The sequence below is a fragment of the Callorhinus ursinus genome, unplaced genomic scaffold (assembly GCF_003265705.2).
Source record: "Callorhinus ursinus isolate GAN/ISIS: 27379988/994484 unplaced genomic scaffold, GSC_fseal_2.0 scaffold24, whole genome shotgun sequence".
Lineage (NCBI taxonomy): Eukaryota > Metazoa > Chordata > Mammalia > Carnivora > Otariidae > Callorhinus > Callorhinus ursinus.
Window position 1 is genome coordinate 30,226,102 of NW_027397086.1, and position 14,858 is coordinate 30,240,959.

Here is a 14,858-nt window from a genome sequence, read left to right on the forward strand (position 1 = left end):
TACTGGGGTCTGCTGTTTTTTCAAGCAGTATTTTTTTTTACAGCTTTATTGAGTGTAATTGGCATACTGTAAACTGCGCATTTAGAATGTATAATTTGATATTTTCACTATGTGTACAGCTGTGAAACTATCACTGCCATAAAAATAACGAACACGTCCATCACCCCCAAAGAGTTTCCTCAAGTCACTTCTAATCCTCACTTCTTGTGCCTCTCTGTCCCTTGCCCCCTCAACTGCTGATCTGCTTTCTGTCACTATAGTTTCCTTTTTTTCCCAAGGATTTTATTTATCTATATTTACTTAGAGAGAGCAAGCGCGTGGGTGGGAGGAGGGTCAGAGGGAGAGGAAGAGAGAATCCTGAAGCAGACTCCACACGTTGAGCACAGAGCCTGAGGCAGGACTTGATTCCAGGACCCTGAGATCACAACCTGAACTGAAACCAAGACTCAGATACCAAGCCAACTGAGCCACCCCAGTGCCCCTGGTTTGCTTTTTCTAGAGTTTTATATAAATAGAATCATACAGTATATGTTGTCTTTTGGTGTGTGTTGGGGGGGTGTCCAGCTTTTTTCACTCAACATAAATATGCTGAGATTCATCCATGTTGTTGTGTGTACCAATAGCTCATATCTTTTTACTGCTGAGTAGTATCCCAGTGTATGGGTGTAATAAACTGACCATATGATCCAGCCATTCCATTCCCAGGATTTACCCAAGAGAAATGAGAGCAATGTCCACAGAAAGACGTGGAGGGGAATATTCATAGCAGCCTTGTTTATAATAGCCAAAAATAGAAACAACACAAATGCCTATCATTAGGTGAATGGACAATCAACTAGTACATATTGAATACCCACTATTATGTAACTTTTATGGAATGCCTACTATATTAAGGCATAAGCCTATGCTTGAGGAGCTTTTTTTTAATTTTTAGTTTTTTTTAAGTTAACTCTACATCCAACGTGGGGCTCAAACTTATGACCCCAAGATCAAGAGTCATGTGCTGTACCATCTGAGCCGGCCAGGCGCCCCTTGAGGGACTTTTGGTTCAGTGAAAACAGATAGCAGGCAATGAAAAGGTAGACTGGAAGTAGACCACGGAAGGCTAAGAGCCCACGCATGGGAGTTTGGGCTTCTCCCCAGAGGTGGTGGGGAACTATTCAAAATCTCCTTTGGATGCTGTTCTCTTTGATACTCCCACATCTAGTCTCTAACTAGATCTGCCCAAATGTCTCTCCTTGGCGCTTCTCTCCATCCCTGCTGCTGTATTTCAGTCTGTTTGGGATCTCTCTCCCTTCCAATCTGCTCCAAACACTGCAGTGGATGTAATAGACCTAAAATATAGCCAGACCCAGTTTGGACTCTGCAGTGCTAATAACCTCCTCTGGCTCTATCTTTAATATGGGAAAGATGTAAAAAGCATCTCCCCACTGAAAGAGTGCCAGTTAGAATAGAAAACTAGGAAAAACTCCAGAGTCCAATATATAAGGTAAATCATAAAAGCAATGTAATTTGACCTCAAGTCTGAGATTATTTATCTTTGCAAAGGAATTCTCTGTTTGGACTGTCCTATATCTAAAGAAAAATGATGCTAGTTTTTTTTTTAAATCGGCTTTTTCAATGAATATTTTACATATATTTTAAATGTACAGTTTAATGAATTTTGACAACTATATTCAATCACGTGTCCACCCCCACCGTCAAGATGTAGAACTATTTCATCATTCCAAAAAGATCCCCTGTGTCTCTTGGGGTGTCTGGGTGACTCAGTGGGTCTGACTCTTGATTTCAGCTCAGGCCATGATCTCAGAGTTGTGGGATGGAGCCCTGCGGCGGGCTCTGTGCTCAGCAGGGAGTCTGCTTCTCTCTCTCTCTCTCTCATTCCCTCTCCCTTTGTCCCACCCCCTGCTAGCGCTCTCTCTCTCAAATAAATAAATCTTTAAAAAAAGTTCCCCTGTGCCTCTTTATAGTTAATTTCTTCCCCCTATCTCCAGCCCCAGGCAGGCATTGATCTGCTTTCTGTCACTCTACCTTTGCCTTCTCCAGAATATATATATATATGGAATCATACAGTATGTAGACAGTATGTAGTCTTTTGTGTCTGGCTTCCTTCACTCAGCATAATGTTTTTGAGAGTCACCCATGTTGTCACATATATCAGCAGTCTGTTCCTTCTTATTGCGTAGTAGCATACCATCACAGGTATGGATATGTCATGATTTGTTTATCCATTCACATTTGATACACATTTGTGTTATTTCCAGTTTGGGACTATTATGACCAAACTGCTATAAACAATCACACACAGGTCTTTGTGTGGTCACACATTTTTCTTGCATAAAGACTTCGGAGTCGAATTGCTGGTTGTAGAATAAGTGTATGTCTAACTCTATAAGAAACTGACAAACTGTTTTCTTTTTTTTTTCTTTTTTTTCTTTTTTTGCCAGTTTGTCTGCGTTTTATTGACGCCAGTGCTCAGGCTTTGACCGCGTACTTCCGCAGCGGGTACAGCCGCTCCTTCCCCTGCTGCTTCTTGGTCTTCAGGTTCTCCTCGTGCTTGTTCAGCCGGTGGCGCATGGCACGTGTCTTTTTGGGTCACAGATCCAGGGGCTTGTACTTCTTACCCTTGTAGAATTTCCTGAGGTTCTCTTTCTGCGTCTGGTTGATGACTGTGAGAACACGGGCGATGGATTTGCGAACAACTTGGATCTTGGAGAGCTTGAAAGCCGCGCCACCTGTCACTTTGGCGACACGCAGCTGGGACAGCTCCACCTTCAGGTCTTCCAGCTCTTTAAGCAGCTCCTCTTTCTTCTTGCTGCGAAGGTCTCGAGCCTTAATCTTGGCCATGTCTGCACAATCTGCCGCTGCCGCCACCGGAAAGAAGCCAAGGAAAGAGCTGACAAATTGTTTTCTAAAGTGGCTGCATCATTTTGTTCTCCCTTCCTCCCACCTGCCAGCAATGTATGAGAGTTCCGGTTGCTCCAAATCTTTCCAGTCCTTGGAATTGTCAGTCACTTTAAGTTTAGCCATTTCAGTGGATGTATACAGATATCACATTGAGGTTTTTATTTTTTTATTAAAGATTTTATTTATTTATTTGAGAGAGAGAATGAGATAGAGAGAGAGAGCATGAGAGGGGGAGGGTCAGAGGGAGAAGCAGACTCCCTGCTGAGCAGGGAGCCCGATGCGGGACTCGATCCCGGGACTCCAGGATCATGACCTGAGCCGAAGGCAGTCGCTTAACCAACTGGGCCACCCAGGCGCCCACATTGAGGTTTTTAATTTGCATTTTCCCATGACTAACGATATTGAGCATCTTTTCATGTGTTCATTGGCCCTTCATATATGTTCCTGGATAGTGTCCATTCTGCAGGCAGATTTTTGGCTAAGACATATCAGGAGGTTCTCAGAAGTCCGTGGATAGCTAACATAGCAAGGAAAGGTTAGGAAGTTTGTTTACTTTCTTTGGAAATGGTCCAAGGCTCAGAGAGTTCACGAATTAACTCCTAACTCTGATTTCAGGGGAATCAGAGATGACACAAACTGGTTGTTTTTCAGACACAGTGGTTCTTACCTTTTGTGGGAGAAGGAGGTCAGAATATGTGAAAGCAACACATGGATACAAAATTTGGCATATGATCTCAAAAATGGTTTGGGGGCACCTGAAGTCCCACTAGGAACCTGTGTTAAAAACTGCCTTATATGAAGGCGTATATCCTGAGGCCAAAAAGCAGAGTTTTCAGAATGAACGAGACTGAGGTGGAAGGTACTCTCTCTCAGCAAAAGCCTAAGCTCATCTTTGGATGACAGGAGTGGGGGCCAGGAGCATCTGTGGCTCTCCTTCGGGAGAGTCATGCACACCTCCCATCCCCAAGGGCTGTTGAGGGGTTGTGATCTGCTCAGGTGGCATTTGGATATAGGCGAGGTGGGTAGGAGGGAGATCGGGAGCAGCGGGCCAGTGGGCGGCAGCCTGGCAGGTAATCTGTGCCCATCCAAATACCTCACAGAGAGAGAAAGAGGTTGTCATGGAAACAGAGTGCAAATCAAGGTCCAGGTGTGAGGAAGGAAGAAGGATTTGTGGCCGCCTTTTCCTAGGCTGAGAAAGGTGGGAATATTTTAAGTGTGAAATGTCTACCTAAAGCCCTTCATGCATTTTTGTCTACACCTGGGAAGCCTGCTTGTTTGGAGAGAGCCACGTTGGACACAAACACTGAAGTACCTGTACAAGGCAGACAAGACCAAAGCCATTGACTGAGGCGCATCTCTGTCCTTCCCTCCTTCCCTTCTCTCAGTCCTGCAAGCCACCATGTAGAAAGAAGGGGAGACAGCAACCGTGCTCCAAGACCATGTCTATGGCTCACTTCATTTTTATCTCACCTGATGGAGTGGGTGGTGTGTGCGATACACTCTAAGGAAGAGACCCTCGTAACCCTCTTCTGAGTCTCTCTGACTTTACTCTGCCTTAGGCAGCTGAGCTCTTCCACTCTCCAAAATTTAGAGTTGCAATTTTAGAGACCTCTAGTTATTCTCATCTTACTTCCCATCTGAGCTCATCTGTTTCTTCTCTATATTGTCTCCAAAGGGAAAACCCAAATCAAAACTCTCATGTCTATCACCTTGCATACCACAAAATGAGCTATAGGGTTAATTCCTCTCCTGGGAAATCTTCCTTGTAGCCCCACCTGAAGGTGACTGCTCCATTGGTTGAGCTCCTAGAGCACCTTATTTGTGCCGCAAAAATGTTTCAGTAGGGGAGGATGTTCTATGTCTCACTATGTCTCATCTCCCTTATGAACAACTCGAAAAGACTTTAGATTGTATTCATCTTTTTTTTCTCTGAGTGATTAAATTGCAAATAATTTTAATAATAATAAAGTCCTTCTTAAAGTTAAACAACAACATATTCAACATTATATATGTAGATTAATTAAGCCCAGCCTCACTGGTATTTTTTGCTTACATAAGGTCAGGAAAAATAGATTCATAACAAAAGGAATCTTTGGACAGATCTATGTTATTTCGATGAATCATTAACATCATGATCGCATCCTCTCCGGTCAGCTGTTGCCTCACAAACAAGTGCAGAGGAATTTCTAGACAATTGCATTTGTTTTAACTGAGTAAGGAGAAACAAAACAAAACACTGAAGGGAGAGATTGCTGGGGCCCTGGTAAACCTCAGGATGTGCTGATCAAGCGAAACTCCCTAATCTGCCCACAAAGGCCTCCAAGGTGAGTCAGCTGAAAGGGGCTAATCCCCAGAAGGGACTGATCCCTAAAGCTGTAGAGGCCACACAGCCACCGAACACTGGAAAACAGGGGATAACAAGAGCTTAAAGCCATATTGTGTGGAGCAAGGTCATAGGACCCATGGGGGAGGGTCTTGGCTGTCTAAGAGATGGCTTCTGGCCCTCTGGAGCTGTGGCTCATTTCCACAGCCCAGTCTTGGACATGGCCCAGGGAGAAGGAAGACCCCAAGGATGCAGATGTTAAGTTGTCAGCAGGTTAAGGGCCCACATGTGGGGTAGGGCATGGAGGTGGGGTAACTAATACTCTAAACAAGGCCAGCAACTATAGTGTTATGGATTCTGTAACAGTCAATAAACAGACTGGTACAAAAATTATGCTGCAGTAGATGCTAGGGATGAGGAAGGCAGGAGGCAATGAGAAGGAACCATGTAAGTATATAGGAGACACTCAGTATCGGTTAGCTGACTCTGAAATCAAAGCTGCAGACGGTATTAAAAAATGTGGGTTCGGGGGCAACCAACTGACTCAGTCAGTAGAACACGTGCCTCTTGATCTTGGGGTCATGAGTTAGAGTCCCATGCTGGGGGGGAGAGATTACATAAAAATAAAATCCTTAAAAAAAAATGTGGTTTCAGATTCAAAGTGTACTATTCTGGGAACATCATTGGCCCACTTAAATGGTTGACCTTAAACAAATCAAAGTCTTTTGTTGGATTAGGAGCCCTTTGGGCTCATTTTAGCCTCAGATTTGCATAAGTGGCAATGTTAACCCAGTAAGTAGCAAAAGGAGCCTTCACGAGGGACTGTTTGGTCAATTCCCATTCATCGATGGTTCTCCATGGGAGCAACATCTCCCCCCGCCTCCCCAGGGGCACTTTGGACATTCATGAGGTTATTTTAGGTTGTCCCGACGATGGGGGCTACCTCCTGGGATTTAGTGGTCTAGGCCGGATACTTGTTGTCCTGCTGCATAGGGAAGAGCCCCCCCCATATCTGAGAAGTTCCCCTTGTCCCAAACAACATCTGAATGTCTTGCCAGTCATTCATGTAGATGAAAAACCTCTGCTTTATTTATAAACACAAATAACTTTTTCATGGTTTTACTATACAATGAATTTTAGATGTTATTTTATCTGTGGATTTCATTTCAGGAGAGTAAAAGGAGGGATTACAAAATATTCATTATAGAAGAGGGTGCTGGGTCAGATAGGGATTGAGTGCTGCTTCTAGAAATCCCCCAACAGCCAGTCCTACCCAAAGAGAAGCTGAACAAGATATTCTTGTTTACTCCAACAGACTTAGGGATGAATGCATGTATTTAGCTTTATTAGAGTTCTGCATCACCCCACTCCCAAATTACCTAATTCTCCCTAGCACTCACAACCAGCTGAGGAGATTAAAACACTGTTTTGAGGGTACTTCCTGGAGTTCATTTAGCCCATAAGTAGAAGAGATGGTCTTCCAATTCTCTCTTCATCCTTTTGCACTTAATCTTTTCCATTTAAAACTGGAGCCCCTGTTCTCAGCAGCAACTTCCTTAAAACAGGGTGTTTTATATTTGCAACTAGAAAATTATGACACTTGGAGGCTAGCTATTGGCTAAGAAAGGAGCTAGCAAGCTGTTGGCCAGAGTAAGCCACTAAAGGAGATTTTTCTCTAGGTAAGTGGTTCTTAATCTGAGAGCAACACAGTTTGTCAGCACTGACAGAGCATTTCAACCTCTTTTTGTGCAGTACATGTCCCCAAAAAGGGGTTTGAAGGTTGATGATAGATGATAGATAGATAGATAGATAGATAGATAGATAGATAGATAGATAGATTCCCTAATCATGGTGATTGCAGTGTTCTAGTGCTTGGCACATACAGGTTTACAATAAATATTTATTTAATGTATGAATAAATAGGGAAGGATTTAAGTCCATCCTCTTTCTATAATGCTATGCTGCCTCTATGTGTACCTGATGAATGAAATAAGGGACTGTAGAAGTAAGCAAAGGAAAATGCATAAAAAGTATAAGGACAAAGTAAACTTTTTTCCCTTAAAATCTCTAAGGGAAGCCATAGACCTGTATAATAGAGGTTAACAAATAGCTAGCACCAAATCCAGGTATCAATTTATGGGCTGACAATTGTTCAGAAAAAGACTTGATCTTTACTTTGCCATTCTAGATCTATAGAATTTTTCTTTTCATGTCTCCAAACGGTTCCAATCATTTCTTCCGATTTTCTTCTCTACACCCTTTTCCTTCCTGGGAAGGCACTATGTTCACCTCCAAGCCAGCCTGGTGGATCCTGGATGGCAAAGGGGAGAACAGGTTGGAGGAGCATAACCTGATACTTCTCCAGATGCTTGTTGACATCAATGTGACTGTCAACTAGACAGACTGCCCTAATGAACCATTTCAAAACATTGTTCCTCTGCATGGACCACTTCTATATCAGTGGGGAACTTCCCCTTGTGTATGAGCCCTGTCTTTATTGGGCAGGCGGCTCTGGAGGTCAAAATGCCATTTTAATCTAAAAACTCTCTCTCTAGAGTGTCCACTCATGAGCTTTAGTGTTACCTATTGGCCAAAGAGAAAGAATGGAATCCTCCCTACAGAGGGGAGCTTGTTTGATATTTGGAGAAGGCTATCACAACCTTCCTAATGTCTTCTCTTGGTTAAATGTCACACTTACCTCCTCTAAGCAAGCTTCACTTAATCCGATTTCTTGAAAGTGGTACCCAGAACAAAGTCCTAAATTCCAGTTGGTCATTTCCTTGCAAATAAACAAGACCCATTTAGAAGGTATTTATAACTCAGATAATGACCAGATGTTCTCAATAGCAGAATTTGTAACTGTTTTGTCAGAATTTTTCCTTGGGTTATTTGGAGCCTATACTGCTAACGTTGAGAAAAGCATTGCTCTGGATGATTCCAAGTCTCAATTGTGATCTTGTAATTTGTCTGGGAAGGTCAAGTGGTCTTTGTTTGAAACTCCAAGACTTGTGGCTAGGGATTATGATATGTTGCATAAACTCTATTGCTGGAAAGCTGATTTTATAACTCGTGTGCAACGTTTGCAACATCATCAGCAACCTATTTAGGACTGTGGTGCTGACAAGATAGAAGTGGAGTCTAGGCCAATGTTGTGTAAACTTGTGTCCTTGGACTTATTCTTGGGGGTCTGAGAGTTCTCAATAAGAATGTAAAATATTTGCATTTTCACTTGAATGATTATCTAAATAAATACAACCACATTTTGCATCTTCTTGATGACTAGAACAAAGCATTGCCATGCTTAGAGATATGTATAAGATCTTTACAGGAAAACTATAACTCTGATGAAAGGGACCAAAGAATTGCTAAGTGGAGAGATAGTCCATGTTCATGGATAGGAAGACCCAATATTGTCAAGATGTCAGTTTTTCCCAACTTGATCTATAGAGACAATGTAATCCCAATCAAAATCCCAGCAAGTCATTTTATGGACATTGACAAATTGATTCTACAATTTACATGGAAAGGTTAAAAAAAAATAGGACACCTAACACAGTATTGAAAGAAAAGAACAAAATTGGAGGGCTGGCACTACCAGACTTCAAGACTTATTATAAAATAAAGCTACAGTAATCAAGATAGTGTGGTAAAGGGGTGTCTGGGTGGTTCAGTTGGTTAAGTGTCCAACTAAGTTTGGCTCAATATCTCGGGGTCTTGATATTAAGGTCAATATCTCGGTCAATATCTCGGGGTCTTGATATTAAGCACCTGCATCTGGCTCCCTGCTCAGTGGGGAGTCTGCTTCCCCTCTCCCTCTTCCCCTCCCCTCTGCCCACACATGCACTCTCTCTCTCTAAATTAAATAAACCTCGAAAAAAAATAGTGTGGTATGGATGAAAAAACAGATTAGTAGAACAGAATAAAGAACCCAGAAATAGACCCACACAAATATAGTCAACTGGTCTTTCACAAGGGATGAAAAGCAATTCAATGGAGAAATGATAGTTTTTACAACAAATGGTTTTGGAACAACTGGACATCCACATGCAAAAAAAAAAAATGAACCTTGATAACTGTCACAAAAATTAACTCAGAATGTTCTGATGTAGATTATAAAACTCCTAGAAGATAACATAGGAGAAAATCTAGGTGACCTTGGATTTGTCAATAACTTTTTAGATAAAATACCAAAAGTTTGATCCATGAAACAAAACATTGATAAGTTGACCTTCATTGAAATTAAAACTTCTACTCTGCAAAAGACATTGCTAAGAGAATAAAAAGACAGGCCACAGACCAGGAGAAAATATTTATAAAACACATTATCTGATAAAGGACTGATATCCAAAATGCATAAAGAACTTTTCAAACTCAAGAGGAAGAAAACAAACAATTATCTAATTTAAAGATGGGCAAACGATCTGAACAGACACCTCAGCAAAGAAGATAATAAAGATGGCAAATAGGCATGTCCAAAATACACAAGGAACTTCTAAAACTCAACAATATCTCAACTTGTAAACAAAATCTCAGAAACAAACAAACTCATTAACTCAAGAAAAAATAACTCAAACCATTAAAAAAAAATGGGCAATAAAAAAAAGTATGGGCAATAGATCTGAACAGATATCTCATCAAAGAATTTAAGCAGATGGAAATAAGCATATAGAAAGATGTTCAACATCATATATCATTAGGGAGCTGCAAATTAAAGCTACAATGAGATACTACCAAACACCCATTAGAAGGGCTAAATGCAAAACACCCCTGATCATATCAAATGCTGACAATAGTGTGGAACAACATTCCTGGAGGGAATGCAAAATAGTACAAGCACTTGGGAAGACAATTTGGCAGTTTCTTAAAAAACTAAACATAATCCTACCATATGATCCAGCAATCACGCTCCTAGATATTTACCCAAGAGCTGAAAACATGTCTACACAAAAACCTGCACACAAATATTGAACAATTACCAATAACTGCCCCAAACTGGAAGGAACTGAGAGGTCCTTCAATAGGTAAATGGATAAACACTGTGGTACATCCAGATGATGGGTATTATTCAGCAGTATAAAGAAATGTTCTATCCAGCCACAAAAAGACATGGAGGAACTCTAAATACATATTGCTAAATGAAAGAAGCCAGTCTAAAAGGCTACATATTTTTGATTCCAACTCTTTGACATTTTGGAAAGAGCAAAACTATAGAGAGGGCAAAAAGATCAGTAGTTGTCAGTGTTTGGGGGAGGAAGAGAGGAAAAGGAGAGGTGGAACATGGGATCTGAGCCTTGTACAACTATTCTGCTTGATACTATTATGGTGGATACATGGCACTCTGCATTTGTCAACACTCATAAATTGTATAACAGAAAGAGTGAGACCTACTATAAACTATGGACTTTAGTTGTTAATAATGTACCAGTATCGGTCCATAAACTTTAACAAATGAACCACACTATCACAAGATGTTAAAAATAGAGTAAACTATGGGAGAAGGGGGTGAGATATACAGTATTTGGTGCTACTTGCTCAATTTTTCAATAAACCTAAAACTGCTCTAAAATATGAGGTCTATTAAATATTAAAAAGTGAGACAACATTTGAGAAAAAACATACAGTACAGAAAGTCAATTGTAGCTTATCTACTTTTATCATTACTTCACTGCAACTATTTATAACAGGATCCATTATTTTTTTTATGTATATTGGTTTTTGGCCCAGATCATAATTTACTGACTACAGATTCTGCTATTATAAATTTTAGGGATTATTATTTTTACCAGTCATTTTTCTGGGGTGAAATTATGCATATCAAAATGTTTTTCAAATATATTTTTTCCTCCATTAATTTTTAGTCAGTGATAATTAATCTTCACCATGAGGAGTTTTAAACCACTATTTAGTTTTATTCTGTGTGTATTATTTTTACTAGTATATTCACCATGAGGGTCAAACATGGTGGGGTCAACAGATTCTAGTCTTTGATTTACAGAGATATAATTTTGACTCAGCTTTTTAGGTACATGTTTCTTGCTTAAAAGACTTCACCAGCCCACCTCTACCCACCCCATTTATGAAATAGGAAAGGTTTTTCTCAGATCTTGTAAGGGACAAGCAGATGAACACCGACACAGTGGTTCCCATCATTCTGCTGGAACCCAAAGCAGAGGTCCCACTCACACACTGTGGTTTAGAACCGAGACTCTGTTCTCTCTGTGAACGAGTGAACATCAAGGAAGGAGAGGCTGCGGATGCCCTACGCACCTGAAAATAACCGCCTCTCCTCCTCTTCATCTTGGAGTTCAGGGTAGCAAAGAGCACTGGTAGTTTCCAGTTTTCATTCCTCCTTTGCTTAAAAACAGACAGTTTTAATTTAGGCAGCAATTCAACAAATGAAAAGACTAAAGTGCCTAACCTCTGTGGCAGCTAAGCGTGACCAGACGAAGTTCAGGCCAATGACGTATGATCGGAGTTTGGTGTGGGACTTCAAGGAGGCTGGCCAGATGGCACAGACACAGCTGGGAGGCACAGACACCTCTTTTGCCCTCCTCCTCCCTCTTGCCTGCTGTCTCAAGTGCAGATGGGGTGGCTGGTCCAGGCTGGAGCTCCAGCAGCCACCCTGGACCAGGGACAGACTTGATGAGGGAAACCACATGCTAAGATGCTGGAGAAGGACAGATGAGCTGGAGTCCTCCATGATGAGCAGTCCAGGATCAGTAAGGACTGCCTGCCTCCAGAGTTTTTGGGGGGCTTGGGGCATTTGTTTTGGTTTTTGTTTTGTTAGCAAATGTCCTCTACCACAGGGGATGTGGGCAAGTTTTATGAATACAGAAAAGGGCAGGTTGGCGAGGACAGCCATCTCCCTGAACATAGGCCATGTTCTCTGCTTATTGTCAGTAAGTTACAAATAAGTCAGTGCCCATTGTCCATCTGCTGGGGGTGGGGGGGGTCACTGGAGTTGTCCCACAAGAGAAAAAGACTTCTTTTATATGAGAAAGATATAAATCTCTTTCTTGTTTATGCCATATTATTTTGGGTTTTCTACTATATATAGGCAAATCCAAGCCTAACCAAAATATGAGCTTTGCCACTGAATCACTGTGTGATCTTGGACAAGACAGGTCCCTTCTCTGGGGACAGCCCCTTGTAGTGGCAGAGACAGGTCAGAGGCAGCTTGCATGATTCTGAGACTTGGGGTGCCTTTGCCTGGCTGACACCCATGTCCTCTTCCGTTGGGAAGAGTACATCAGTATTTCTTTGGGGAACTGCCCCTTCCCCACCCTCCGTCCTGGTTAAGTGAGGCTGACACCCCTCCCTTGGGTCCAGTGGAGCACATGTGACCCAGGCCCCAGCAGCTGTGGGATGCACAGAGCTGGCTGAAGGAGACCAACCTCATGTGTGGATCCACTGTTGCAATGCCCAGGTGTACACAACAATTTGAGGGCTCGCGTGTATGCACTCTTCTCGGGTCTTCCCCAGGGCCCCTTGTGTGTGCCTGGCTATGGACACAAAGCCTGGCTGCCGTGTACTGCGTTCCTTTCTGTACCCATGCTACTCCACCTTCACACCCCAACCTGCTTTGATGGGGCCTGACCTCACTGAGCATCCATGTATGTGGCTCTGTATCTGGTCTCTCATTGCACAATTAGGAAACTGAGGCCCAGAGTGAGTCAGGGACTGGTCTGGGGCTCAGGAGGTGGGCAGAGTCTAAAGGAAAAGGAAGAGCTTTAGGCCAGGGCTCAACACCTCCCGAAGGGGTTTACTTGATGTTAAGAGCCTCTAAGATCCTAGGGGGACCCCTGTCTATCCCCTCGCCATATAGGGTCATTTTCTTCTCCACATCCTCACATGTGCACAGACATACTCACTCACATTGACTTCTCAGGTGGGGACCATGGAGGTGTGGTCAAGAAAGAGCAGACACAGGGGAACTTACAAGAGGGAGAGTTAGAAAGAGGTTGGAGGCAGCTCTGTCATGGGGCAGGGACATCCATTTTCCTAACGACCTGCTCAATAGGGGAATACCTAAGGTCCCAAGGATAGCTTTGAGGGGACAGGACTGGGGTTTTGCAGTCCACCTCTGTGGGCACCTGGGACCACAGTGAGCCCACAGCCCCTAGTGTGGACAGTAGCTACAGAAGAACAGGTCAGGAGACAGATCCGCAGCAGACCAGGGGACAGGCGATGCAGGGTGGGGGGCAGGTGAGGAGGACAGGATGTGCCTGGTGTGGGGGGTGGAGGGAGCTGGGAGCAAGGCCAAGGCTCCCTCCAGGCTCCCCTTCCCCGGGGCCTCACTTGTGCTTCTTGGGATCATCTCCAAAACAAATGACTTGTCCCCAAGTCCTTGTCCACATTTGGGGAACCAAAAACTATGCTGAGATTCTCTACAGGCTGTGTGCCTTTGAGCAGGTTGTCTCAGCCTTTTGGACTTGAGCTTCCACACCTGTAAAACAGGGACAAAATCCTACCTCATCAAGACATTAGAAGAGGTTAAAGCATGGGAAAACCCAAACTGATGCAAAATCAAAATGCAAACCAGGTGAAAGAAATAGGAGTTGAGGAAGTCAAGGAAGGAAGGTACGCAGGCTGTCCAGGTGCCACAGAAAGCTACTGGTCAATGAGACTCGGCATGGTTAGGCCACCTAGTCCAGGAAGATGAACTCAACAAGGAAGATGGCACAATGGAGCTTTCCAGAGAGAAGGATCTGAGTCTCACAAGATTAAAGAGGCCCACAGAAAAACTAAGGAGGCCTGGAAAATTTTCCTCAAAATGCTTTAATTTGGTCAGGCAAATTGCCAAATACCCAGTCAAGACTGGATTAATTCTCTGTTGGTTGCATGGTTGCAATTATTTTACACTGTTAAATGTAAAATGTATTCATGCCCATACATTTTAATCATTTTGTTTCCCAAGATGAAGGGTCAAGTGTGCCTATTGGAATCATGTCCTCTGGAGTACTGGTCTTTATTTTAAGTGGCCCACTCCTGTGACCCACCATTGCTGCTAACCACGTGGAACTCCCCTTTTCACCTCCACGCTCCTCATTGGAAGTGATCTCCACATGGGCAGAGACCACACCATGTCCTGGTCACCGATGAGGCTACAGCGCTGGGTATAGAGCAGGGATGGATGGGTGGACAGATGGACAGGAGGAGAGAGAAGGGTGTCCATTAAAAATGAGCCTTTATGTGGGGTGGGGTGAGGGTGTCACAAGTACAGGCCCTGGATCGTATGCACGGAGCGCTTCCAGCTGTCCTTCCAGCTCTGAGCCTCCTTCACCTGCACCATGTTGTCATTCTGGATCTTCTTCAACTCCTCTTCAAATAGTGCTAGATATTTCTGGGAGCAAAGCAGCAGGGGGAGGCCAGATGAGGAGGGACTTCTGGACTCTGGGCCCTAACGGAATGCTGTAACCCACTGGCAGGTAGCTTTTAACCTACTCCAGGCACTGGCAAGAACTCCACAAATCATCCCGCATGTAATCTGCCCAACCACCCATCAGGCAGGTCCGGTTGTTCCCTCATTTTATAGATGTGGAAACTGAGGCTCAAAACCTTGCCTGGGGTCACCCAGCTAGAAAGAACACTTGTTCCTAACTGCCATCCAGCGTGGTGGCCTCCCTGG

At 43.2% G+C, this 14,858-nt stretch overlaps 1 protein-coding gene and 1 pseudogene across 1 annotated transcript in view; both read right to left on the reverse strand.

Annotated features, from left to right (window-relative positions):
* Positions 1-2,447: 2,447 nt before the first annotated feature.
* LOC112836329 (large ribosomal subunit protein uL29 pseudogene) lies at positions 2,448-2,890 on the reverse strand (annotated as a pseudogene).
* Positions 2,891-14,005: 11,115 nt separating this feature from the next.
* The window catches only part of CCDC180 (coiled-coil domain containing 180), a 62,734-nt gene continuing 61,881 nt past the window's right edge, over positions 14,006-14,858 (reverse strand). Inside the window, exon 39 of the mRNA XM_073876696.1 lies at positions 14,006-14,573. Coding sequence (XP_073732797.1) covers positions 14,442-14,573 — 132 coding nt within the window. The 3' untranslated portion in view covers positions 14,006-14,441. The remainder of the gene's footprint in view (positions 14,574-14,858) is intronic.